The sequence below is a fragment of the Tursiops truncatus genome, chromosome 19, assembly GCF_011762595.2.
Source record: "Tursiops truncatus isolate mTurTru1 chromosome 19, mTurTru1.mat.Y, whole genome shotgun sequence".
NCBI classification, from domain to species: Eukaryota; Metazoa; Chordata; class Mammalia; order Artiodactyla; family Delphinidae; genus Tursiops; species Tursiops truncatus.
The window spans coordinates 4458368-4483167 of NC_047052.1; the positions used below are offsets into that span (position 1 = coordinate 4458368).

The window sequence follows — 24800 nt, forward strand, 5'->3', positions numbered from 1 at the left end:
GTTGCGACGCGTGGGCTCAGTAGTTGTGGTGCATGGGCTTAGTTGCTCTGTGACATGTGGGATCTTCCCGGACCAGGGATCAAACCCGTGTCCCTTGCATTGGCAGGTGGATTCTTAACCACTGTGCCACCAGGGAAGTCCTTCCCTTTATTTATTTATTTATTTATTTTACGGTGTGCGGGCCTCTCACTGTTGTGGCCTCTCCCGTTGCGGAGCACAGGCTCCGGACGCGCAGGCTCAGCGGCCATGGCTCACGGGCCTAGCCGCTCCGCGGCATGTGGGATCTTCCCAGACCGGGGCACCAACCCTTGTCCCCTGCATCGGCAGGCAGACTCTCAACCACTGCACCACCAGGGAAGCCCGAAACTGTCACTCTTAATGTGTTCATTCAGTTGGCCCATGTTTAGTGTTTTTGTGGCAGTGTGTATAAATGAGTTGGTCTGTGGTTTCTTGTTTTGTTTTGGTCAGATTTTATGTAAGTCACGCTTTAAAATTGTGCTGGCCTTACAAAAAAAATTTAGAATCTTTCTTTCTTCCAGGTTCTAGAAAATGCAAATGAAAGGAGTTCCTTAAAGTTTGGGTAGAATTCATCTGGTATTTCTTGGTTTGGTGGTGGAGGGAGGGGGTTAATTATTGATAACCTTATCCTTTTTTTTTTTTTTTAATCATCTGGGTTGTCTGAAATCTCTGCTGAGATCAGTTTTGATGATTTTTTATATTTCTTAGTAAATTTTCCACATCATTTAAGTCTTCAAATTAATTTACATAGATTGACTGAAATATTTGAAATTTTTTATAGTTGTAGATTTTTCCTGTGTTTTCCTTTCATTTTTTCCCCTAGGTTAGGTTCTACCAATTTTGTTTTGTAGTTAATATTGTTTTTATATTATTTTTGCTGCTTTTTTATATTTATTTTTCATTTTCATTTTTTGAGTTGATTATTAAATGACTAACTGAAAAGAGAGTAAATGAGAATATATGGGGCTACTACTGTTTTTCTGTGAGCTCTGCTTTACCTTGCGGCGTGACCATTGCATTTACAGATTCTGATTGGCGTGTGTGTGATGAGCTTCCAGGTTTTCTGTAGTTCCATTTTGATTTTTTTCTTGGGCCCAAGAGTTTTACAATTTTGGTGTGCTAGAGAATTTCTCCACAGCTTCTTTTGTGGGTTTTTTTTTTTTTTTTTTTTTTTTTTTTTGCCGTACGTGGGCCTCTCACTGTTGTGGCCTCTCCTGTCGCGGAGCACAGGCTCCGGACGCGCAGGCCCAGCAGCCATGGCTCACGGGCCCAGCCGCTCCGCGGCATGTGGGATCCTCCCGGACTGGGGCACGAACTCGTATCCCCCGCATTGGCAGGCGGACTCCCAACCACTGTGCCACCAGGGAAGACTCTTTTGTGGTTTTGTTGAACAGTGATTAGAGAGGTCGATTGTATCACATCTACTTCCTGGAATCAATCGAGGTTTCAGTGGTGTCCTTACATGGCAGGTTAGTGATGAGTGAGGTCACCTGTATCTACTTTTTGAGGTCAATTTATTTCCTTGCTTGTGGTCAGTTAAGAGTCTCCTAGTGAAGTTTCTGTGTTTTTCCTAAATTTCCTCTACTGTGCTCTATGAATTCGGATGTTGTGTTGGTACATACCGAGGCCTATTAGATTTTCGGTGGTGGTTATGTCTTATTAAATTCCCTTCTTTGTCTCACTGAATGCTTGTGTCCTGGATTTTTAAAATCTCATCTGACGTTAGTAGTGTCACCCCTGTTGCATGTGTTGTTGTCTGCATTTGCCTGGTATATTTTTGCTCAATTTATTTGAGTCTTTTTTTTTCTTTGAACTTTATTTTGAAATAATTTTAGATTGACATAGAAGTTGTAAAAATAGTGCAGAGAGTTCCTGTGTACCCAGCACCCAGCTTCCCCCAATGAAAACATCTTAAATAACCACAGACCAAATGATCAAAACCAGAAAATCAGAGTTAATGCAGTACTATGAACTAAACAGCTCAAACCTTATGTGAATTTTACCAGTTTTTCCATAGTACCTGATTTGAGGCCTACTTGAAGTTAAGGGCACAGTCCTCCAGATAGCAAAGTCTACCGAAGGCTTCTGAAACCAATTGCAAGTTCAGGGAATTCCCCAAACCACCCTCAGGTTGGATAATTTGCTAAAAAAAAAAAAAAAAAAATTCATGGAAACCTATCATACTGATGGTCATATTTATTACAGGGAAGGGATACAAATGAGAACCAGATAAAGGGAAGATTCTGGGAGGGTTCAAAACACAGAGCCTCTGGTTGTCCTCTTCGTGTGAGTCCTTCTAGAGAATCACTGAGCCTGAGGGTAGTCTTGGGGACCCCTGCCACAAGTTATATGAAATTTTATTACACGTGTAGATCAGTGAAACCACCACTACAATTGGGATACAGAACTATCCCATCACCCCCAAACTCCTTCAGGTTCTCCCTCGACAGTCACACCCTCTTAATCCTACCCTTAGCAACCTCAAATCCATTTTCCATCATTATAATTTTGTCACCTTGGGGATCTCTGTAAATGGAACCATTTAGTATGTAACCTTTTAAAACTGGATACTGTCACTCAGCATAATACCCATGAGATCCATCCAAGTTGTTCTGTGCGTGTTCCTTCTCATTGCTGGGGAGAATTCCAGTGTATGGTTGTACCAGTTTCTTTATCTGTTCACCCTCTTAAGGACATTTGGGTTATTTCTAAGATTTGGCTCTTGTAAATAAACCTGCCATGAACTTTCATGCGTAGATTTTTGTGTGGTAAGTCATCTTTAGGATCAATACCTAGGAGTAGGTGATGGGTCACGTGCTAAGTGTATGTTAAAGTTTACAGGATGTTGCCATGTTCTCCAGAGAGGCTGTAGCATTTACATCCGCATCAGCAACATATAAGAGTTCCAGATGCTGTGCATCCTTGTCATCACTTAGTATTGTCAGTATTTTATTTTAGCCACTTTAATAGGTGTGTAGTGTATCTCATTGTGGGTTAAGGTTGCCTTTCCCTACTGGTTAATGATGTTGAACATCTTTTCTTGTGCTTACTTATCGTGGGTATGTCCTCTTTGGTGAAGACTCAGTTCAAGACTTCTGCCCTTTTTGTAAAATTTAACTGTTAAGTTTTGAGATTTAAAAAATATTCTGGCTCAAGTCCTTTGTTAGATATGATTTGAAAATGGTTTTCAGTGTGTAGGTTCTAAAAAATTCTCTTAATTGTAACTTTCATGAGTAAAAGTTTTTAAAGTTGTGAAATTCAATTTATCAGTTTTTCTTTTCTTTTACGGATAGTGCTTTCGGTGTCACGTCTAAGAACTCTTCGCCTAATCCTCAATTCCACAGATTTTCTCTCTTGTTTTCTTCTATGGTTTGGTCTATTGCCCATTTTTGGTTAATTTTTGTAGAAAGTATAAGTTTCTTTTTTGCTATGGATGTCCAGTTGTTGCAGCACATTTGTTGAAATGAATATTTTTTCTCCCTTGAATTGCTGTTGCCTTTTTGTCAAAAATAAATTGGCTATACTTGTGTGGGACTATTTCTGGACTCTACTCTGACATTGATCTGTGTGTCTGTTACTTTACCAGTATTGCCCTGTCTTGATTACTGTAGCTATATAGTAAGTCTTAAAACCAGGAAATATGTTTCTTCCAACTTTTTGCCTCTTTTTCAGAATTGTTTTAGCTATTTGATAGTTCCTTTGTCTTTTCATATAAATTTTAGAATAAGATTGTCTATGTCTTAAAAAAAGATCCTGCTGAGATTTTGATAGAAATTGTGTTAAATCTATAGACCAATTTAGGGAGAACTGATATCTTTACTATATTGAGCCGTCCAAGGCATGAACACAGTATGTCTCCCCATTGTTTTAGGTTTTCTCTGATTTCTTTCATTGGCATTTTGTAGTTTGCAGCACACAAACAGATCCTAAACATGTTTTGTTACTTTAAGTATTTCAATTTGCTTCATTGTAAATGTGTATTATGTTTAAAATTTCAGTTTCCAATTGTTCATTGCTAGTATATAGAAATACCAGTGATTTTTTGTTAACCTTGTATCTGTGGCTTCCCTAGACTCACTTATTGGTTCTGGAAAGGTTTTAGTGTTTAGATTCCTTGGGAGTTTCTGCATACACAGTGTCATGTGAATAGGGACAGTTTTATTTTCCCCTTTTAAATCTCTTTTCCAGTGCCTTTTAATTTTTCTTGCCGTATTGCACTGACTAGGAATTCCAGTATTATGCTGAATAGGAGTGGTGAGGCTGGACATCTTTGCTTTGCTCTTAATGTTATGGGGGAAGCATTCAGTCTTTCATCATTAAGTATGATGTTGACTATAGGGTTTTTTGTTTTTTATTTTTTCTAGATACTTTTCATTTGGTTCAAGAAGTTTCCTTCTATTCCTAGTTCACTGAGTTTTTATCATGAATGGGGTTTGAATGTTATGCTTTTCCTGCTTCAATTGATATGACCATGTGGTTTTCCTTCTCTAGATTATTAATATGGTGGATTGCAGTGATTATTGAATATTGACCTAGCTTTTCATTTTTGGATTAATCCCACTTGCTCATGGTGTCTTGTACTCTTTATATATGGCTGGATCCAATTTGCTAATATTTCATTGAGGATTCTTGTCTCTGTGTTCATGAGGGATGTTGGTCTATGGTACTGTGTTTGTATGGTTTTTTAAAATTTTTTATTATTATTTTTTTTGCCGTACGTGGGCCTCTCACTGTTGTGGCCTCTCCCGTTACAGAGCACAGGCTCCGGACATGCAGGCTCAGCGGCCGTGGCTCACGGGCCCAGCCGCTCCACGTCACGTGGGATCTTCCCGGACCAGGGCACGAACCCGCGTCCCCTGCATCGGCAGGCGGACTCTCAACCACTGCGCCACCAGGGAAGCCCTGTATGGTTTTGATATCAGGGTAATGTTGGCTTCATAAAATGAGTTGAGAAGTGTCCCCTCCTCTTATATCCTGGAAGGGATTGTGCAGGATTGTTATTTCTTCAAACGTTTAGTAAAATTTACCAGTGAAACCATCTGGCTTTGGTGATTTCCTTTTCGGGGGATGGTTTTAATGATAACTTCAGTGTCTTTGCTAGTTATACGACTACTCAGATTATGTATTATTTCATCTTCAGTGAGTTTTAGTAGTTTGTGGTTTTCAAGGAATTGGTTTATTTCATCTAACTTGTTGAGTGCATAAAGGTGTTCTTAGGGTTCCTTTATTTTGGGAATATCTTGAGGGATCTGTATGGTATACCATCTCTCATTCCTAATATTGGTAGTTTGTATCTTTTTTTTCCTTGGATGAACCTCTAGCAAGACTGATACTTCCATTGAGTTTTTTCAAAGACTGGTTTTGATTTTTTTTTTTCTATTTTTGCCTTTGACTTCATTGTTTTCTGCTCTTTCTTTACTGTCTATTTTGGTGAACGGCCCCCTGCTGTTGATGGGTGGAGTTCTATAAAAATAAATGGAGCTAAGCTGCTTAATGGTCCTGTTCTCTCTATTACATCCTTGACGAGAAGAGTGTCTTCACTTGCATGCAGTCCAGTCCATCCTGTATATATAACACTTAGTGGCTAGCTCTTTGTGTCTCATTTGGTAAAAATTTACCTATCCCTATTTTTTCTTTCAAAAGCTTTACTGTTTTACCTTTTACATTTGCAGTTTATCCTGGCTTGTTCTGTATGGTATAAGTAAGGGTTAAGAATACTTTTTTGTTGTTTCTATTGCAAGTATCAGTCGACCCTAGTTATTATTTTAATGAGAAACCTATTGCTTGGGCCAGCAATTTGCTGAAGAATCCTGAAAAGGGAGGGAGCTGCAGGGAGTGTCCCTGACTCAGAGAGAAGCCCCGTAGCAGGCTGTGTGTGTGTGACGTTATTTGGCTTTACGTCTAGGCAATCGCTAAAGGTTGGTAGCTGTGGGCAGGTATCACCCCTGCCCCAAAGGGGTCTTCTCCAGCCAGCCCCTCCCCTCTTCTCGTGGGGATGGCTTTTGTGTGTGTCTCCTCATTCAGCTCTGCTGTCACTGGGGGCCAAGGAGCCTAGTGAGGCTGTGAATCTTACTTTGGAGGAATGCGGGCTTTGCCTGGGAGCTTCAGGGGTCCACTTTGACCTTCTTCACCCTGTCTGGCCTGGGTGTTACCACCCGGGGCAGCCTGTCTCACAGCTCCTGCGGCTGGGTGTAGTGATTCACTTTCGTGTGTCAGTTTGGCTAGGCCATGGTGCCTAGATGTCTCTGGGATTTTTTAGATGTGATTAACATTTCAACCAGTAGACTCTGAATGAAGCAGATGACCTTCATCATGTGGGAGGGCCTCATCCAATCAGTTGAAGGCTAGAAGACTGAGGTCCCCAAGAAGAAAGGAACCCAGACCCGAGCCCTGCCGTACCAACTCCTTCCTGAGTCTCCAGCCTGTCGGCCAGCACTGGAAATGTCGGACTCCCTGGCCCCGACAGTCACGTAAGCCAACTTCTTAACACCAACGTCCTTCTCTTCCTCTCCTCTCCATCCTGTTGGTTGGATTTCTCTGGAAAGCCCTGCGTCGGGGGTGGGGGGGCGTTATAGCTATGGCCTCATTTCATGAAAGGTGGAGTTGCATTTCTGGTTCTCCGTGGTGGTTTTCGCCTGGCCACAGACATCCCCGCTCTGCCATCTTTCAGCTGGAAGGGCGGACACGTGTTAAGAACAGCCCTGGGGCCAGTGGGAAAGAAGCCTCAGGCTGGGGGGACATATTCCGGTTCCTGATTCTGGAGGGCAAGGCCACGCCTTGTTCAGCCTCAAAAGCAGAGGCCTTTGCTTAGGCTGTTCAGGATGTGACTGCCTCTTGCCACATACGTGGTCATGAACATGAGGTTGTGCGTTTCCCACCCGGCCACGTGTAGGAAAGGGCTGATTAAATCCATCAAAATAATCATCATTAAAAATACCGAAAGGCCCCCTTTTACGGCTGAGGAGAGGGGGCCTCAGTTGGGCAGTGCGACCAGAAGCCTGGGTCCTGCCCCCTCCCCCGCCCCCACCTTCCCATCCTACCAGGGGCTGCACGGCGTCAAGCTATGGCACAGATATGTAGCCACACGTGGTTAATAAAAATCATTGTGATTTAATAAATAGTGAGGTGTTTCTGTGCAGGTCCTTCACTGTTTGTCCCAGGGCCTGGCGGGACACAGTGGTGGATGGACGCAAGGCTGAGCCCAAGCTCCCCGCCGGTTTCCCAGGAATAGCCAGGTGAGTGACCTGACGCCACGGTGTCCTGAAAGCACCTCTCGGAAGAGGCGGGGCAGGGGGAGGGCCACAGTCACATAAAAATATAGATTTAGGGGAATTTTACATGGGTCGGGGTCCACTATACATCTTCCTGGTGGATCTGGGCTTTCTGGGCTCTGGAGCAGAATTTTTCACATAGTTTGAAGAGCTCTGACAAAACGAACACGGAGGAGGCCAATCCAGTTAAAAGCAATAGATCTGCCAACAGGTGAAGAGGGAAAAAGGTCAGAGAGCACAAGCTGGCCCCTCTGGTCCCCAGCCCTGTGCTGCCCAGCACTGGAGCCCAGGGGGCCGCGGAGTTCCCCGTGCTTGGTTCGTTCTGAGTCACAGAGGCGAGGGGCCGGGACCCGGGAGCCGAGGACCAGACTTTCCACTGTCCTGATGGGGCAGAGATTTCCCCAGCCCAGCATCCAAAACGCTGCAGAGCCAGCTCCACCAGGACCAGCTGGTCTTTGCAGGCAGCTCAGAGCTGGGGGGCGGGCAGGCTGCAAGCCTCAGCTGTAAGGAGACCCTTCCTTGGGCAGACGCCCGGCCACAGCTCAGGCTCCCAGTCCCGCCCAATTCCGGCTAGTTCTGACCCCTACATTCTCCCCGAGCCTTTTCTGGGCTCCCTGCTGTCAACGGTGCGTGACGGACATGGTGTCCGGCACAGGCCCTGCACTTCCTTTAGACTTGGGAAGCTTCCTGAATTCCCAGTGGATGGAGACATCTGTAAAAAAACATTTTTAGGTTTTTTTCCTTTCTCCGTACCCTCAGGGACCCTGCTTTTTAGATTTTGGGGAAGGAGAAGCTGGGGGTTCCCAGTCTTGCCCAAAGGTTTTCAGTGCCCTTGTCTCCACCACCTCGGACGCTGCTGAGCATTTCAGGATCCTGGGCGGTACCCCGCACTGTGCTCTGCCTTGGAGGCTGCCCTGGGGGGCTGCCTCCCCAGCCCCCTCACCCTCTGGCTCCCCGGTGGGGTCTGGGATTGCCGACGGAAAGCTGGGTCGGCGGTCACCCTGGTGCTCTCCCTGCACTGCTGCTCTCCAGGCCCCCTCCTCCCACTTCTGGTCCCCGTCACCACCGTTTCAGGCACAGGAGGCCAAGCCACCCGGCGCAGCTTCCGAAGAGAAGCCTGCTGAAGATGCAGGGCAGTCCCCGGGGTGCCCCACGTGGCATGTGTGCTTGGGGCCCAGAGAGCTGTGGTCATCGCATGTGGTCCTTTCAGCAGGAAGTGCTTGCTGGCCCACTCCTGCCTCCAGGTAAGCGGGTCCCAGTGACACAGGCCCTGTTAAAACCCCCAACAGGGTAAACTCACTCCTAAGCTGGGGCAGCACATCACAGGCTGAGCCTAGACTGTGGTCCATCCTGGCGCTGCCCCTGGGCCTCGCCGTCCCTGCTCTGAGCCTCCTGCTGTGGGGCGGGGAGGGGGTGGGCCGGGACGTTGAGACCCCTGTGCCCTCCCTTGACTCCTAGGAGGTACCCCCGTGTTTGCCGCCTTCTCCACTCCCCCCATCACATCGCCCCCTCCTACCCAGTGCAGATGTCCAGGAACGAGCCCAGTCCTTTGGGGACAGGAAGGCCCCATGCGGGGACTTCACGGCCCAGAAAGGTCTGCAGCTGCCCCGTGCATGCGGCGAGGACGGCTGCGGTCCCGGGTGACCCCTCCCACTCACCGAGCGCCCCCAGGTTCTCCGTCTGGAAGACCTTCTGCAGGGGCGGCAGGTATATCACCGCTAGCTGCCCCAGGACAGACCCGAGAACAGAGTAGAGGAAGGTGCGGTTCCTGAGGAAGCCGATCTCGGATATCAGCTTGGTCTGCGGAGAAGAAGGTCACAGTTGGGGCACAGGAGCCGCCTAGAGACGCGGGCCGGGAAAGCGTGAGCCGGGGCCGTGGGGGCTCACCTGGGAGCGGCAGGTCAAGGCGTTGAAGAGGTCAAAGAGCACGAAACAGGTGAAGGTCATGGTTGTGGTACGTGGGGTGCTTGCCTTGTCTTCGGGCATCTGGAACATGAGTGCACAGGGTGAGAAGGTGCAGGGGAGGCGGGGACCCCATCCTCAGGACCCCTGTGTGAGAGCTGACAGATCTGTGCCTCTCTCTCCCGCCTGGCTGAGCACACGCGCTGGACAAACGCGGGGCCTCTTCCACCTTCCGGGCCGTTGAGGATGCAAGAGCCCCGCTGCTCCTCGGGGATGGTGTGGGGAACACCTGAGAAAAACAGAGCTGGGGGCTGTCCGGCGCCCCATCCCGCCTCCCGCACATGGGCGAGCTGGGGTTTAAACGCCTGGACGATCACCTGCCTAATTCTCTCTCTAGCTCCCTGGCCATGTCAGCACAGGGGCTGTCTGAACCTGCAGGCCATGGAAAGGTGACGCATAGGAGGAGCCCCTACAGTGAGAACAGACAGCCTCTTCAGTGAGTGGTGTTGGGAAAACTGGACAGCTACATGGAAGACAATGAAATTAGAACACTCCCTAACCATACACAGAAATAAACTCCAGATGGATGAAAGACCTAAATGGAAGGCCAGACACTATAAAACCCCTAGAGGAAAACACAGGCAGAACACTCGGACATAAATCAGAGAAATATCTTCTTTGATCCACCTCCTAGAGTAATGAAAATAAAAGACGACCCACAGAATGGGAGACAATATTTGCAAACGAGGCAACTGACAAGGGCTTAATCTCCAAAATATATAAACAGCTCATACAGCTCAATATCAACAGAACAACCCAGTCAAAAAAGGGGCAGAAGATCTAAACAGACATTTCTCCAGAGAAGACATACAGGTGGCCAAAAAGTGCATAAAAAGATGCTCAACATCACTAATTATTAGAGAAATGCAAACCAAAACTGTAAGAGAGAACACCCCACACCGGTCAGAATGGCCATCATCTAAAAGCCTACAACAATAAATGCTGGAGAGGGTGTGGAGAAAAGGGAACCTTCCTACACTGTTGGTGGGAATGTAAACTGGTAGAGCCACTATGGAGAACAGTAGGGAGGTTCCTTCAAAAACTAAAAATCGAATTACCCAGACAAAGCTATAATTTGAAAAGATACCTGCACCCCTATGTTCACAGCAGCACTACTTACAAAAGCCAAAACATGGATGCAGCCTCAACGTCCATCAACAGAGGAATGCATAAAGAGGAGGTGGTACATACACACAATGGAATATTACTCAGCCAGAAAAAAGAGTGAAATAATGCTCCTTGCAGCAACATGGATGGACCTGGAGCTTATCATACTAAGTTAAGTAAGCCAAAGACAACTATATGCTATCACTTATATGTGGAATCTAAAAAAATGATACAAATGAACTTATTTACAAAACAGACTCACAGACTTTGAAAACAAACTTATGGTTACTAAAGGGGAATCGTTGGCAGGGAAGATAGATTGGGAGTTTGGGATTAATTTATACACACTACTACATGTAAATAATCAACAAGGACCTACTGGGTAGCACAGGGAACTCAGTATTCTGTAATAACCTATAAGGAAAAAGATTCTGAAAAAGAATGGATACGTATATATGTATACCTGAATTACCTTGCTGTACACCTGAAACTAACACAACATTGTAAATCAACTCCACCCCAATATAAAATAAAAATTAAATAAAAAATAAGATCTCGGGCTTCCCTGGTGGCGCAGTGGTTGAGAGTCCGCCTGCCGATGGGGACACGGGTTCGTGCCCCGGTCCGGGAGGATCCCATGTGCCGCGGAGCGGCTGGGCCCGTGAGCCATGGCCGCTGAGCCTGCGCTCCACAACGGGAGAGGCCGCAGCGGTGACAGGCCCGCGTACCGCAAAAAAAAAAGATCTCCCAAACAGTCACCTCCTGAGAATAAGACAGGAGTTTCTTTTACTAGATGTCAGATTGTTTCCTGGGGATAATACAAAGCAGGAGAGGCACTGTGTCCCGTTTAGGAAAAAACCTGCCGCCTTTTCTCTGCCTGTGAGGCCTCACCTCCCTTCCGCCCGGTCCCACCTCTGCAGCGTCAGCTTGCAGTCCCTCCCCACCCTCTGCTGCCCCCTCCCCTGCATGTGTGTTTGTCTCCCCCAGCCACGGCGCCTGCACCCCTGGGGGCCGGGACCACACCCCTGCCCCGCGTCCGCGACCACACAGACCCGCTGGCCAAGCCCATGAGGACTCCCCCACCTCTTTCCAGAAGATGAAGAGGGTCCCGCTGATGATGGTGGCGGCCGACAGGAGGATCTTCAGGATGAGGGCTCTGCCGAGTATCACGTCCTTGACGTTCCGTGGCGGCTGCCTGAGGGTGTCCCTGTCCACCGGCTCTACCCCCAAGCTGCTCGGAACAAAACCAGACGCTTTGAACTAAACCACTGAAAAGACGTGCAGTGGTTAAATGCGCGAGGCCACCGGCAAAGTGACGCACAAGGGTCCACAGTGAAGGCCTGGACGGGCGTGGGCAGTGCCTCCAGGCTGTCCCGGCCCCTCCTGCCTCACGTCCTCTGCTCCGCCGCCACAGCCTGGACCCCACCGGCAGCCTGGCAGCTCCCCCGCCCTCCTGCATCCCCAGCCATGAGTGCGGTGAGAGAAGACCATGCCTGTGGCCGACCACGTGGTCCTGAATGGCGCCCGGTTGTTCCCCATCACCTCGGAGACCCCTGCCCCCAGCTCAGGCCTGGCCTCATCCCCGCTGGCCTGGAGAAATGGGATCCAGGCCCTGCCCACGGAAGAGCCCCCCAGCAACTGAGGGGTCCTGCCTTCAGCCAACTCCAAGGCAGCGGGATCGGGGCCAGGCCCGCAGTGGACGGTGTGGGGCACCCAGGAGGGAGCAGGCTGGGGGATGCCCATGCTGGGCAGATACGGCTGGGTCCAGCTTTGCTCACGGCCCCGTTCCCAGGGAGAGCACGTATAAGAGGTGGCCCTCTCGCTGGGCGTCGTGGGGGGAGCAAAGCCGTCACTGGTGGTGATTAGATTAATAACTAACAATTCAGCTGCACCGAGAGCAACACTGCTATGTGCTCAGACACAGGGAGGTGCCTTGCTTGCTCACATCGGCCTCCCTGCCTCCAGAGCCCATCCTTCCTCCTGCAGCATTCATTCCGTTAGCCTCACGCTCCCTCCTCATTCACCCAGCCAATAACGTCCTGAGCACCTAGTGTGTGCCAGGCACCATTATAGGAGTCTGGGATCCTACAGGGAACAAAAAAGCCTTCCCCCAGGAAGCTGACGTCCTAAAGGGAAGATGAATTATGACCAGATAAACAAGGAAATATGGTCCCCTCTAGACAAAAATAAAGCAGGGTAAGGCGACTGGGAGAGAGGAGGCTGCTGCTAGAGAAATCAGGGAGGACTTCTTGGAGGCAGTGACCTGAATGAAGAGAGGGCTCGAGCCATGCAGGTAGCTCAGGGAGAGCATTCCAGGCAGAGGAGCAGAAAGTTCGGTCGTCCCCCTGCCCGCCCACCAGACGCCTCCTCCTGCGCCTGGTGCATTCCCCTCGCCATCTCCCCTGCACGCTCCCGCCAGCCCACTGCCTTACCTCTGCGCCGGCGGCCCATCCATGATGATGTTGATCCACAGGATCTGCATGGCATTGAGGGGGCTGGGCAGGTTGCACACGGTGGACAGAGTGATGAGGCTCAAGGCCGAGATGCTCCTGCAGGGCACACACAGGGCACTGTCACGAGCTGCTCCCAGACCTGGCACGTGGGGGGACGCCGGCGTCGACTTACGTGCTCAGCTGAAATCGGACAAAGTTCTTGATGTTATGAAAAATCCCCTTGCCTTCCTCTACCGCATTCCTGCAAGAGAGGAGAAAGCATTTATTCACCAAGGCGGCCGGGAGAGAAGGGTCAGCCAGCTCCGTCACCTGCTAAAGGAAGCGACGGTGTCAGCAGAGGTCACGATTCTCCTTGCTGGCATTCTCGGGGAATCACCAGTAGAGGATATGCTCATGTCCTAACAGGTGCCTTCAGCCACTGGGGGCTGGTCGCCAAGCCACGATCGCCCTTCTGTCCAAAGACTGTAGACCATTCTCTCGTCCGAGCCCTGGGACCCCAGCCCTCACCCAAGGCCCCCGAAGTGCCCCCTGCCCCTCGGTGACCCACCAAGGAGACGGAGCCCCCGTGGCCCTGCTTTCCATGGGGGGAGTGGGCCTGGGGACACCGTGTATATACACCACAGCAGAGGAGGCGGCTGCCACCCCAGGCATTTTTGCCACCAAAGAAACACCTAAAGAGCAAATTACATGATGGCTGAGAAGTCGTCGTCCACCAGGATCATGTTGGCGGCCTCCTTGCTGACGTCCGTCCCTGTCCGCCCCATGGCAATCCCGATGTCCGCCGACTTCAGGGCGACCGCGTCGTTCACCCCGTCCCCCGTCATGGCCACGATCGCCCCCGACTCCTGCAAAGCCTTTGGAAAGAGGAGGCCAGTGGAGGCCTGCAGCCTGAGGACCTTCCTTCCAGATCCTTCCCTCCTCCTGCCCCGCCTCTCACACAGAGTGGTCCACGGCAAAGGCCCCTCTCTAGAGGGCACTGGGGTCAGCTGGCCCGGGTCTGAATCCCAGTTCCCCCCGTATGAGCTGTGGGCACTGGGCAAGCCCTGAACCTAACCTCAGCTTCTCTATCTGCAGAGTGGGAGCACGGTCTCTCCTTATCAGGGCTGTTGTGAACCCTAAACTAAGAACACAGAGCGAACAGTGCCCGGCACCGAGCGCAGGCGTGAATGTGTTATCCGTCACCACGCCAGCTAAAAACTACCGCTTGCCGTCTGGTTCTACAAGGTCGAAGTCACTGGCCACTGCAGCCGCTGACCTTCCACACCCGCTGAAAGGGGTTCAGGGCGGAGATCGGGAACGAGGGAAGAACTGGCAGAACAAGCCTCAGATGGTTAGCTGTTTCCAGGAGCAGATTTTATGCGCCCAGATTCGTACAACTTTTCGTATCTAGAAAAGCACTAAAATCACTAACAGAGACGTCTGCTCCTCGTGGCCAGGAGCGGCCTTCTGCCAAAGCACGTGCATGCCTGCTGGTACCGCCTTCACTGGAGTCACATACATACCCCACCCCTACCTCTTCGGAGTGGCCCCTCAGAGACCCTCAGAGCTGAGACGCTGTCTCCCCAGCTGTAGTTCTCTTTTTTTTTTTTTTTGCAGTACGCGGGCCTCTCACTGCCGTGGCCTCTCCCGTTGCGGAGGAGCACAGGCTCCGGACGCGCAGGCTCAGCGGCCATGGCTCACGGGCCCAGCCGCTCCGCGGCATGTGGGATCCTCCCAGACCGGGGCACGAACCCGTGTCCCCTGCATCGGCAGGCGGACTCTCAACCACTGCGCCACCTTCAGGGAAACCCTGTAGTCCTCATTTTGCCCCCAATAAAACTTAACTCACAACTCTCACGGTGTGCTTTCTTTTTCAGTCAACAACCATTAATAATAATCAGCTCGTCCCCTGAATCCATGTGGTACCCAATAAGGATTAATATTTTCTTTGAGGAATGACTGGCACAGAGATTTACTCTGTAGAACTAAAAAACCCCAAAATGACACAAAAGAAAAAACACAAGTGTTAAAGAACAACTTTTCAAAGCATCCACGTGTGGGAACCACACAGGAGTCTCTCGTTCTAGTCGTTTCGTTTTTGATGCGCCATCAGAAGGCACCTGCGGTGGGCCAGGCGGCGGCCAAGGGCTTCACAGGCCCAGCTTCGTTTCTTTCTTTTTTTTTTTTTGGCCGATCCCATGTGGGATCGTAGTTCCCTGACCAGGGATTGAACCCGCACCCGCTACATTGGAAGTGTGGAGCCTTAACCACTGGACAGCCAGGAAAGCCCCCTGGCTTCGTTTCGTCCTCTCCTGCCTTGTGAATTAGCTGGTGTCATTCTGTCATTCATATTATCCCCATTTTACAGATGAGGAAACTAAGGCCTGGAGTTAAATAACAGGAATACGCCAAGGAGCACCCGACTAACGAAGGCTGGCCTCTGCGCTTCTCCCTTTGCACCACCCAATTCTCGCTCCCCGCTTTTGGTACACGTGGCATGGGGCCCCCAGTTCTCCCCTCCCCAGAGGCCAGTGCAGAGGAGGCGGCCACCGCTGGGCTCACCTTGTGAGCAGAGCCGCCACCGCCCTGGGCTGTGCCCTGAGGGACCAGAGAGGCACACAACTGACCTTGATGATTTTGAGTTTGTGCTTTGGGCTGGTCCTGAAGAAGACAGACACCTGCATACGGAGACGGGAGAGGGCCGGGCATCAGTGAATGAGGAGGTGGCACCTTCACCCCGTGCCCCTCGGCGGCGAGCCTCGGGAGGGCCCCACCTTCCCGACGCGCTCGGCCAGCTCGCCCTGCTCGGCGCTTTCCACCTCTTCCCCGGACATGGCGCTCAGCTTCCCGTTGCACAGGCCGATGTTTCTTCCTGCAAGGTGTGGACAGTCCCTTCTGAGGGCCTGAGACTGTGGTCCCTGCACTTGCCCCTCACTCCACCTACCTGACATCAGGCCCCGCCTAGGCCACAGGGAAAAACAAAACCACGGTGGCCCCAGTGAGAGAGCCCCTGCTACGGTATCTGACCTTAATTCCATCCACAGAATGAACTGGCAACCAAGGCCTCTTATCCCCACTCTAAAGATGAGGAAACAGAGAGCGGTGACTTTCCCAAGGTCCTAGGGCTGGTAAGTGCTAATCCTGGAACTGACATGGTTCTTTCTGTCTGATTCCAGAGTCTGTGATCTTTCCATGGTGCCAGGCTGCCTCAAGACAGAGGGGGAAGAAACCCAAGGTGTGGCAACCGTGCTAACAGTAATAAAAAGAGTAGGAGGAGGAAGGTTGCTAGCCCTCTGCTGATGAAAAGCCTGAGGGTCAGAGTGGCTCAATGATTTGCCAAGGGCGCACCGCTGCTGGCAGAAGCCAGACTGGAAGTGTGCACTGGCAGTGATGCTGCCTGTGCAGATGAGGTGAGATCATGGATGGAAGGCCCCAGGGCAGAGAAGGTTCTTGGTGCACGTGAGGTCCTTTCCTCTTTGGGAGAACCTGCCAACATTTTAGAGACAAACACCCACTCGGAAGGTGGGATGCTGGTCCTCGAACCTCAGAGTCTCTTCCAAGCACGTGGAAGGTAGGCGTGAGCTCTCCTGACCAGGTCCCTCGAGGAGTAAGCAGTGGTAGCGACCCTCACCCTCCACCCCATTCCCTGGTTACCTATCGCCAAGGCCGTCTCCAGAGCATCTCCCGTTATCATTTTCACGGACAAGCCCGAATCAGAGAGAACGTGGACCGCTTCCTCCACGCCAGCCCTCGGAGGGTCGATGATTCCGATGAGACCCAGGAAGGTCAGCTCCCCCAGCTCAGGCCCAGAAGCCAGGGCCAGCACTGCGGACAGAGCAAGACCCACAGAAGGTTCAGAAGATTATCGTCCCCAGTCAGCCCCAGCCCCACTGTGTCCCAGACTCTCTTCTGTCCGCGAGGGGCTTGGGCACTAAGTCCCTGGACCACAAAGGGGAGGGATGATCTTTCCGATGGTCGTCAGGCCCGTGCAGGGCAGCGGCTGTTGACGGCTCACCCACGATGGAGAGCAAGGGAAGTAGCAACAACCTGCCCAGCGGGAGATGGGCCTCTGTCTGCTGGTGGTACAGTCCCCACGGGGAGTGGCCACGAGCACACCTGTGGGCTGGCACATAAGGGCACATTTAGGATGGCCTATCTGTCATTGCTCTGCCCTCCTCTGTCATTGCCAGCAGACTGGGGGCGACAGCTACCAAGGTCAAGAAAAACGTGCAGGAGGCAACACGGGTCAGAGGACTCTGTTTCAGGGGCACAGAAGCCAGACCCGGCTCTTGGGGACAGGTGCTCTGAGAGGGGGTGGTGTGAGAACTGACCTTACTGATACTGGAGGGGAGCTATGGCCAACAAGTTCCAGCTGTGACCCCTCAGTCATGACACTGTACCAGTGATGCAGGGGGGTGCGCCAGCGATGCGGGTACCATTCCCCCCTTTCTCAAAGCAACCCTCCCTGCCCTGCCAAGCTCAGCTCTGTCCTGACATGTCCTCACCTTATAGGCTCGTCAGTTTATAATTACTGTCCCCTGAAGGGGAAAACTAGGCCAACTGAAACGAATACAGGAAGCCAACGCTTCTCACTTTCCCCTGAGGGAATACACGTGTTCCAGAGTGTTTTCCGACATTTTCTCCGAAAACGGACGGGCTGACACATGACACTACGGGAAACGTGAGGTTTCATGTTCAGCCCATCGGGGAAGGCGTTGGCCCTGGTGCAGAAAATTGGAAATGGCCAAGGAATGAAACGTCTGTATTAATTTACAAGAGCTTTGGGTTTTCCTGACAGCGAGCCGTGAGCAGGACGACCAGTCGGGAACATCATTGTTTCAGGGGCGGCCTGTCCACCTGTCTTAGAAAACTCAGAACCTCTCCTTGCACGCGTGAGCTGCGTCTGGGATAACGGGTATCGTCTGGCGGCTGAGATGGGTGGGGGTCTCCCTGTCTTTCATCTGCCCAAGAGAGTCCACCCTGGCTTTGCTTGCATTAGCATCCTGCCTGACACCACTCTGATCATCACTGCGTTGACTCGGGACGCTGCGTCAATACACCTGAGAAGTCAGTGTTAGGTGCAAACTTAGAGCTTGGGGCTGGGACCATAGGCACTGACCCCGCAGGCCAAGCGACCCCATCCGCTTCTCCTCCTGCTGGCAGAAGGCTCGCTGCTGGGGCGTCAGCGGCAGGGGGATACCCCCGTGGTTGTACATGGTACAGTAACGAATCACTTCCTCGAAGGCCCCCTTCATGAAGTAGATGTCTTCCTGCTCCTTGGAAAAGACAAAAGGAAAAAAATGGGCTGACACTGGCTGCTTCAGCTCTTGGTGACCGTCACCTCATCCACACAGAGATGTTCACGGCGGGGCTATTTACCCCGGACCGTCACTGTTCACCAATACAGGACAGGTTAGAGAAGTTACAGGAAATCCATGTGATGGAATACCGATCTCTGAGCCAACCCAGGCCTGCCCTACATCGGGCTCCCCGGTTAATGTCACTCAGAGCATCTGCACGTTTCACGAACTGGTCATATCCCAGCCATTGCTGTGTCTTTAAGTGTGTGACTGACCCCTAGATGTCTCTTTCAGGGAGGCTTCCAAGCAAGGCAGGCACCATGAACTTGGCCCATAAGAATGAACCCAAATGAGCAGCTGACCCGTTTCCCGTGCATTTGTGAAGCGCCGTCTCCCTGAGAGAGACCGTAAGCGCCAGGTGCCTTGTCAGTGTGGGTCACCCTGTAACCCCGGCACGAGCACAGCACCTTCCTGCTTGCAGTGAGCAGCGAATGAGCCTGTGCAAACTGACACGGAAAGCTGTCCAAGACAGCACTTCAGGGAAGAGAGCAAATTACACACACTGTATACGGCATGACCTTCTTTTGAAACTACTACCCCCCGTGTTGCATTCGCACATTTAGAACCTGGAACACTCTATCTCTGACTGCTAAGGGGTGTCAGCACGGGTGGGGAGTGGGGAGGGAGAAAAGAGGGGCAGAATTGTCGTGAGCTTGCGTTTTTGAAGTTACATTTCTATAATTTTTTCCAATGAAAATATATTACCATTGCCTTTGGGGGGAAAATAAGATTTGAAGGTATTAAAACATAAAAAAAAAAATCCAAATCCCTTCTTAAGCACCCAGAATTTATATGCCTGTCCACTCATGGCAAAGAGCTGGGATAAGCTGGCCCAGCTACCCGCCACTGTGAACGAGACGGGAAATCTCAGCATGGGCAAGACGTGACATATTCCAGAAAGAGCAGGAAGTTTGGAGAAAAAGGTAGAAGGCGATAAAAATCTCTTAAAAAAAAAAAGTTTCTTCATTGTAGAAAATCTGAAAAGCTACAGAAAAAGAAAAAAGTGGGGGAAAAATGGCTGAATCCCCCCCAGGCACAGCTAGTAGGAATTTGGTACCTGTTCCCCAGGTGGCCTAGAACCTATGGTGCACACACGTGCGAGCCCACCGTCCACACCATCTATGGTGGATGCTGGGGTGTGTGTCCTGGATCCCCCTTCAGGATGAAGGCTCGTTCCCCCGTTACGACAGTTACGTGAGATCATGCGTGTAAAGAACTCAGCACAGGGGTGCGAAAAAAGGACCCTAAGTTAGCAGCGGGGTCAGTGTCATCAGTAAGGACATGCAGTCACTCCAGTGGTAATTACTCAGTCATTGTACTGTAGGCGAGTCTCACACGTGAACTTGCATCAGAACCCCCGGCAGACACAGATGACCGGGTCCCAGCCCTGGAATTTCTGAGTCAGTGGGTCTGGGGTAGAACCTGAGAATCTGCATTTCAAACAAATTCCAAGGTGATGCTTCTGCGGGTTCAGGGACCCCACTTTGAGAACCAGAGATTCAGATGACAATCTCAGAAGAGGACCCGAGGTAAGCAAAGGTTTATACTTTCACGTATTTGGAAGCTCACAGAAGTAGCCAGGAACCTTCTGACGTCTGCATTTTGCTTTGCTGGAAAGGGGCAGAGAGGCAGACTCACCTCATTCCTGGGGCTGCATTGAACCGCCATCCACTTCTGTTCCGAACTGAATGGAATCTCTTTTTTTCGCTTGTATGAATCTTTAATATCATTTAAGCCCATCTAGGAAAATAAAATGGGACGTTTTCAGCGAGTCATCCTAAACCAATCTCTATGCAAAGCTCAGTCTCTTTAAATTATTCATTATTCAAACCACCTCAGGCAGATGAGAAATCCAAGCGTTCAGCACACAGAGAAAAGCCATTTGCTTTCAAACGTCCCACGGGAAAAGAAATCAATCTCTCTTTTCTCTTGTCCCAGGGGCAGAGCCTGATGGCCTCTGCCACAGCTTCTAGCTGGAACCTGTGGGGTTTCTTGCCGGGACGAATGTTTCAGACTTGAAGACGTGGCAAAAGGAGCCCTGGGAAGTGGGGCGCCTGCGGTCACCACCTGGGGTCCCTGCCAGGCCTCACATTCACTCGCTCTTTGATGCTTTCAGGCCAGTTCCTTGACAGCTCTGAGCCTTGGTTTCCCCAGTTGTAAACCAATCCTAACCCGTGCATCCCATCGCCCCCCAAGGGGTGAAAACGGGTTCTTAGGGGGTGAAAAAAATCTCCTTTATGTATAAAGCACAGACACCCATACAGTACAGGAACAGATACATACTATTGGGCTGACAAAAAAGTGCGTTTGGGTCTTTCCATAACATCTGAAGTATTAAAATCTCATGGGGGGAGTAATAAGGGAAAAAACATCTAAAAAGTCTCCTTAGGGGAGTGTCATCGGTTGCACTGTGTCCCTCAAAGACTTACGGAAGGTGTAATTCCCCAGTGCCTGCGAACAGGATCTGATTTGGAAATAGGGTCTTTGGAGGTGTAACGAAGTTAAGATGAGGTTGTTGGGGGAGCCCACGACGGCATGACCGGTGTCCTTCCAAGAAGAGGACAAGGCCACGTGAGGACCTCCCTCACTCAGACAGGACCTCGAATTGTACTGCCAGTGTAGCTCCGAGAGAAGGAATTCCCCACGCAGACGTCACAGACCTCCTACCTTCATTGCCAGGGCCACCAAGGCGCCCTCCGTGGGCTGCCCCATCATGGCGTTCTTTCTGATGGTGGCGTTATTGGCGACACAGCCTGCCTGGAAGGAGAGGTGTCCGAAGGTCGTTTGTTAGTATTTGGAGCTGCACCCGCCGGGGTTCCGGGCTTACTCAGGCACGTGAAAAGGTGCCTGAACGCTGCACCCATTTTCAGAGCTGGGGCTGGCGTGGGGGCCAGGGACAAGTCTACTCTTCAAAATACATCAGTCTCAAAATCCACACGATTAATATTCACTGACTCTGCTGAATGTGGGTCGTCACACAGCTGTCACGAGGAACTACAGTGGGGAGGCAGGCAGACTGGGGGGTCACGCGTGTGGGGTGATGGCCAGTGCCTGATAATGGGGACGGGGTTTCTGATTGGGGCGACGAAGCATCCTGGAATTAGATAGCGGTGAGGGCTGCCCAACCTTGTGAATATACTAAAACCCACTGAACTGTACACTTTAAAAGGGTGAATTCTGTGGTGTGCGACCTACATCTCAATTTAAAATAATAACTGAAAAATGAGAAGTACAAACAAATAGACAAAAAGAGCACGGGGGTGAATCCCGGCTCCCTCCCACTCACTGGGGGACTGTGGGCACTCACGCTACCTCTCTGAGCCCCCGTTTTTCTTTCTGGCCGGCGCTGTGCATGCCAGCATGCCGTATCTTAGTTCTCCAACCAGGGACCGAACCTGTGCCCCCTGCATTGGGAGCGCTGCGTCTTAACCACTGGACCGCCAGGGAAGTCCCAAGCTCCCGTTTCTTAATCTGCACAACTGAGATCATGGGGCAGCCCTCTCAGGGCTCTGTTAATTGTCACCGTGGAGGTGGGACCTGCGCGGAGAGGATGATGGTCAAACTTCCTGTGGGGAGGGGACGTGAGCTCCTGCGAGGACAGGTATGGCTCACGTTACAAGTACTGATGGTCACAACAGGCAGCGTTCATCCCGTGCTTGTTTCCCAACATTCACAGAGCCCCTTCCCTGTCCAGCAAGCAAGGGGGGAGGAAGGGGCTCCCAGCTCTTCCCTTACGTCCCATATTTCCATCTGTATCTGGGCCGCCGTGACAACCTGACCCCTGGGCTGTGGCCCAGTCATCACCGAGAACCAGCTGGTCCAACTGCTGTCTCTCTTTCCGGAGAGAGTCCCCATTACCTCTGTTTTAAATGCATGTTTACTTCCGCGGTGGCGCTTTTGACACTTACCTCCACTAATTTCCCCACTGAGATGTTGGAAAACTGCTTAATGACTTCCTTTGAGGGTAAAAGACAGACAGTCCCTTGGCCGTTGTAGCCAACTCCGCTGACCTACAGGGCAAAGGCAAAAAACGGGGTGTCACTAGGAGGCAAAAAGACGCTTCCCCGGTTGACCCCTATCCCTTTCTGGGGATCCATCCCTAAGGACACGGTCCCACCACGAACACGTCTCCAAGCGTGAAGTGTCCCCTGCAGGATTACGTATTCATCAGACACCTCACCAAGTGCCGTGCTTCAGTAAAATGCAACAGGGCATTCTTCAGCCGGTAAAAATTATGGTTATGAAAACCAAGTATTAGCATACAAGGGTGCTTATGTTCTAGAACCGGGGCGGGCAAGCTCTTTCTTGCAGAGCCGATAGCAAATATCGTTGCCTTGGCAGTAATCTCTGCTGCGATTACTCTGTAGCTGTGATGTGACAGGAAGCACGGACAATGTGAACATCCATCCAATGTGGACATCCTCTGCCAGCCAAAGGGTGGCTGCCTTCCACCAGTCGTGTTCCTTGCTGCTACTGGTAGCAAGGAGATTGTCCAATAACCCATATTTGCTTCTTCCTTACTGTTCTCTGGAAGACTCCGTGTGCTTTCTCTGCGAAGGAAGGGGTCTGGCAGGGCACAACCTGGACTTGAACCTTATAAATTCACACAGGCTCACCTCAGCGTGGAGCCCGTCCGACGTCACAAGTTGGGTGACAGTCATTTCATTGGCAGTCAGAGTCCCCGTCTTATCAGAACAGATGACATTGCAGCAACCTGGCACAAGAAGACACCAGAGTTTATAGGAACAAGAAGTCGTCACCACCAACTCTCAGGCTTAGGAAACACCCAGGTAGAATCAGCACGGCACTAAAATGCCCACGCAGTCCAATTCGTAATCCAACCAGCTGGGTTCCCTCACCTAAAGTCTCCACGATCGGCAGCTTCTTCACAATGACCCGCTTCCTGGCCATCCGCAGCACTCCCAGGACCAGCGTCACTGTGACGACGATGGGCAGACCCTCGGGAATGGCGGCCACAGCCAGGCTGGATCGAAAAGGCCAGGCGGATCACCTCGAGCACGCACTTAACGATGACGTGCATCGCACCTGGCGTTGGCAGCATGTTTACCCGGTGAAGCTTGTCCGTGGTTCCCCCACCTTCTCTGTTCTGTTCTCTGCTGCCAGTCCCATGACACACCTGCCTCCTCCTTCAGCATCCATTGCTCTGAGCTTTCCCCCTGCGAAACCCTGCTTTCCTACCAGACAACCACACTTTAGTGTGAATTAGTCTGTCCCTTGTTTTGCCTATTTAAGTGCTTTTGTCATCTATTAGAGACAAAAGTCTTGGGCCCTATGAAAGCAATCTCCGGAATCAGGCACTAAGTGGGAAGCGGAATTATTAGGTTTAGAGGGTCCTCCCTGGGTCCCTTGAATTTTACTCTAAATTGGTCTAATGGTTTAGACATTTGCTGTGAGAAAACCAGACAAGGAAATGAAAGTTGGGGGAGGTGAAGTGGCGCGGCGACGCCTTTGCCTAAGCAGGCTGTTGTGCTGTCTGCTCATTTGCTTAAGACGCCCCGCACCCCCCACCACTCTTTCTGTACCACGGGGCCCCGCCCTCCCACAGCCAAGGTTGATTGGGTTAGAGGAGAACATATGACTCCAGCTGAACCAATGAGCTCCTCCCTTGGGAATCTGCATTGGGACTGAGCACAGGATCCCCTTCCTGTGGGCAGGGTTTGTGTCTTGCCAGTGACCTCAGGCCGATGGGGGAGGCTGGAGAGTGCGGGGCAGACTGTGCAGAGCTGTGGGGTGAGCATTACCATGCCAAGCCCCAGGGTGGTTCACCCTTTGCAGAGCACAGTGCCGCAGGTAGTCAGTAAATATTTGCTGAGTGAACACACAGGAATGAGTGAACACATGGCAAGTGCAAGAGCCTGGACCCACCCTGGCCTAGCACACAGTGAGCGCTCTACATAGGTTGGTTAATAATCAGAAAGCCCCGCCGCCGCCGCCGCCGCCGCCGCCGCCGCCGCCGCCGCCGCCGCCCCGCCGCCGAGGATGAACCGAAGCCACGCATGGCTACCGTATTTCATCAGATCTAAGGCGCTGCTGATTGGGAAGGGCACCATTATCCTGCGCACCTCTAAAAACATACTGCCCATTAACGGTGCCGGGATGCTTTCTTATCACCTCACTTGTGAGAAGCAGTCTGACTTCAGAGAAGGTAGAAGGTGAAAAAGAATGTGTGTCTTAGAATCAAAGAAATACGGTATATGAATGGCGGCCTTTCACCTGGAGGCCATGGAGCATTCAGGGGTAAGTTATATAAACCAAGGTGACGGAATTTGGTCGAGGGACTGTGCCCGGTTTCTACGGTGACGGCAAGAAGGTTTCCTTGCTTTTATGGCACAGGCTGACAAGGCCAGCTAAGCAAACATTTGCAAAGGGTTCTCACGGGCACTTTCCTTCTACATGGCATGAGAAGGGCATTGTGTGTGCCTGGATGTTTTCATAATAATAAAAAAGTAATTGGCAAACTAATAAAGATTAGAATAGACCAGGAAAAGCAAGTAGACCTTGGGTCATCTTGAATGTCGCTCAAGGCACAGGGAAGTAGGATAAAGTTTCTAAAAGAATGATTCTCTTGCTATTTATTTTGGAGAATCTCTTCCTCACCAGCTATCCTGCCATTTCTACCTTATGACTGA

General features: G+C 51.0%; 2 protein-coding genes across 9 annotated transcripts in view; one reads left to right on the top strand and one right to left on the bottom strand.

Annotated features, from left to right (window-relative positions):
* Positions 1 to 24800, top strand: part of MEAK7 (MTOR associated protein, eak-7 homolog) — a 101730-nt gene that overhangs the window by 72145 nt on the left and 4785 nt on the right. The window contains exons 9-12 of the transcript XR_012328138.1: positions 6300 to 6488; positions 7158 to 8533; positions 8810 to 9225; positions 15967 to 24408. The gene's annotated coding sequence lies outside the window, so the exon portion shown is untranslated. The remainder of the gene's footprint in view (positions 1 to 6299; positions 6489 to 7157; positions 8534 to 8809; positions 9226 to 15966; positions 24409 to 24800) is intronic.
* The window catches only part of ATP2C2 (ATPase secretory pathway Ca2+ transporting 2), a 90291-nt gene continuing 72599 nt past the window's right edge, over positions 7109 to 24800 (bottom strand). For 5 of the 8 annotated variants that reach the window (XM_033844286.2, XM_033844285.2, XM_073796406.1 and 2 more), the window contains 15 exons: positions 23010 to 23134; positions 22767 to 22864; positions 22059 to 22160; positions 20818 to 20907; positions 19789 to 19890; positions 17910 to 18066; positions 16445 to 16615; positions 15565 to 15662; positions 15418 to 15468; positions 13499 to 13665; positions 12984 to 13052; positions 12791 to 12907; positions 11442 to 11589; positions 9177 to 9275; positions 7109 to 9089 (listed from right to left, as the gene is read on the bottom strand). In XM_033844286.2, the coding sequence (XP_033700177.1) occupies positions 8802 to 9089; positions 9177 to 9275; positions 11442 to 11589; positions 12791 to 12907; positions 12984 to 13052; positions 13499 to 13665; positions 15418 to 15468; positions 15565 to 15662; positions 16445 to 16615; positions 17910 to 18066; positions 19789 to 19890; positions 20818 to 20907; positions 22059 to 22160; positions 22767 to 22864; positions 23010 to 23134 (1882 nt within the window). In that variant the 3' untranslated portion in view covers positions 7109 to 8801. Of the gene's footprint in view, positions 9090 to 9176; positions 9276 to 11441; positions 13666 to 15417; positions 15469 to 15564; positions 15663 to 16444; positions 16616 to 17909; positions 18067 to 19788; positions 19891 to 20817; positions 20908 to 22058; positions 22161 to 22766; positions 22865 to 23009; positions 23135 to 24800 lie in introns of those variants that run through there. The other 3 variants (XM_033844284.2, XR_012328137.1, XM_073796407.1) reach the window with 3 other exon arrangements.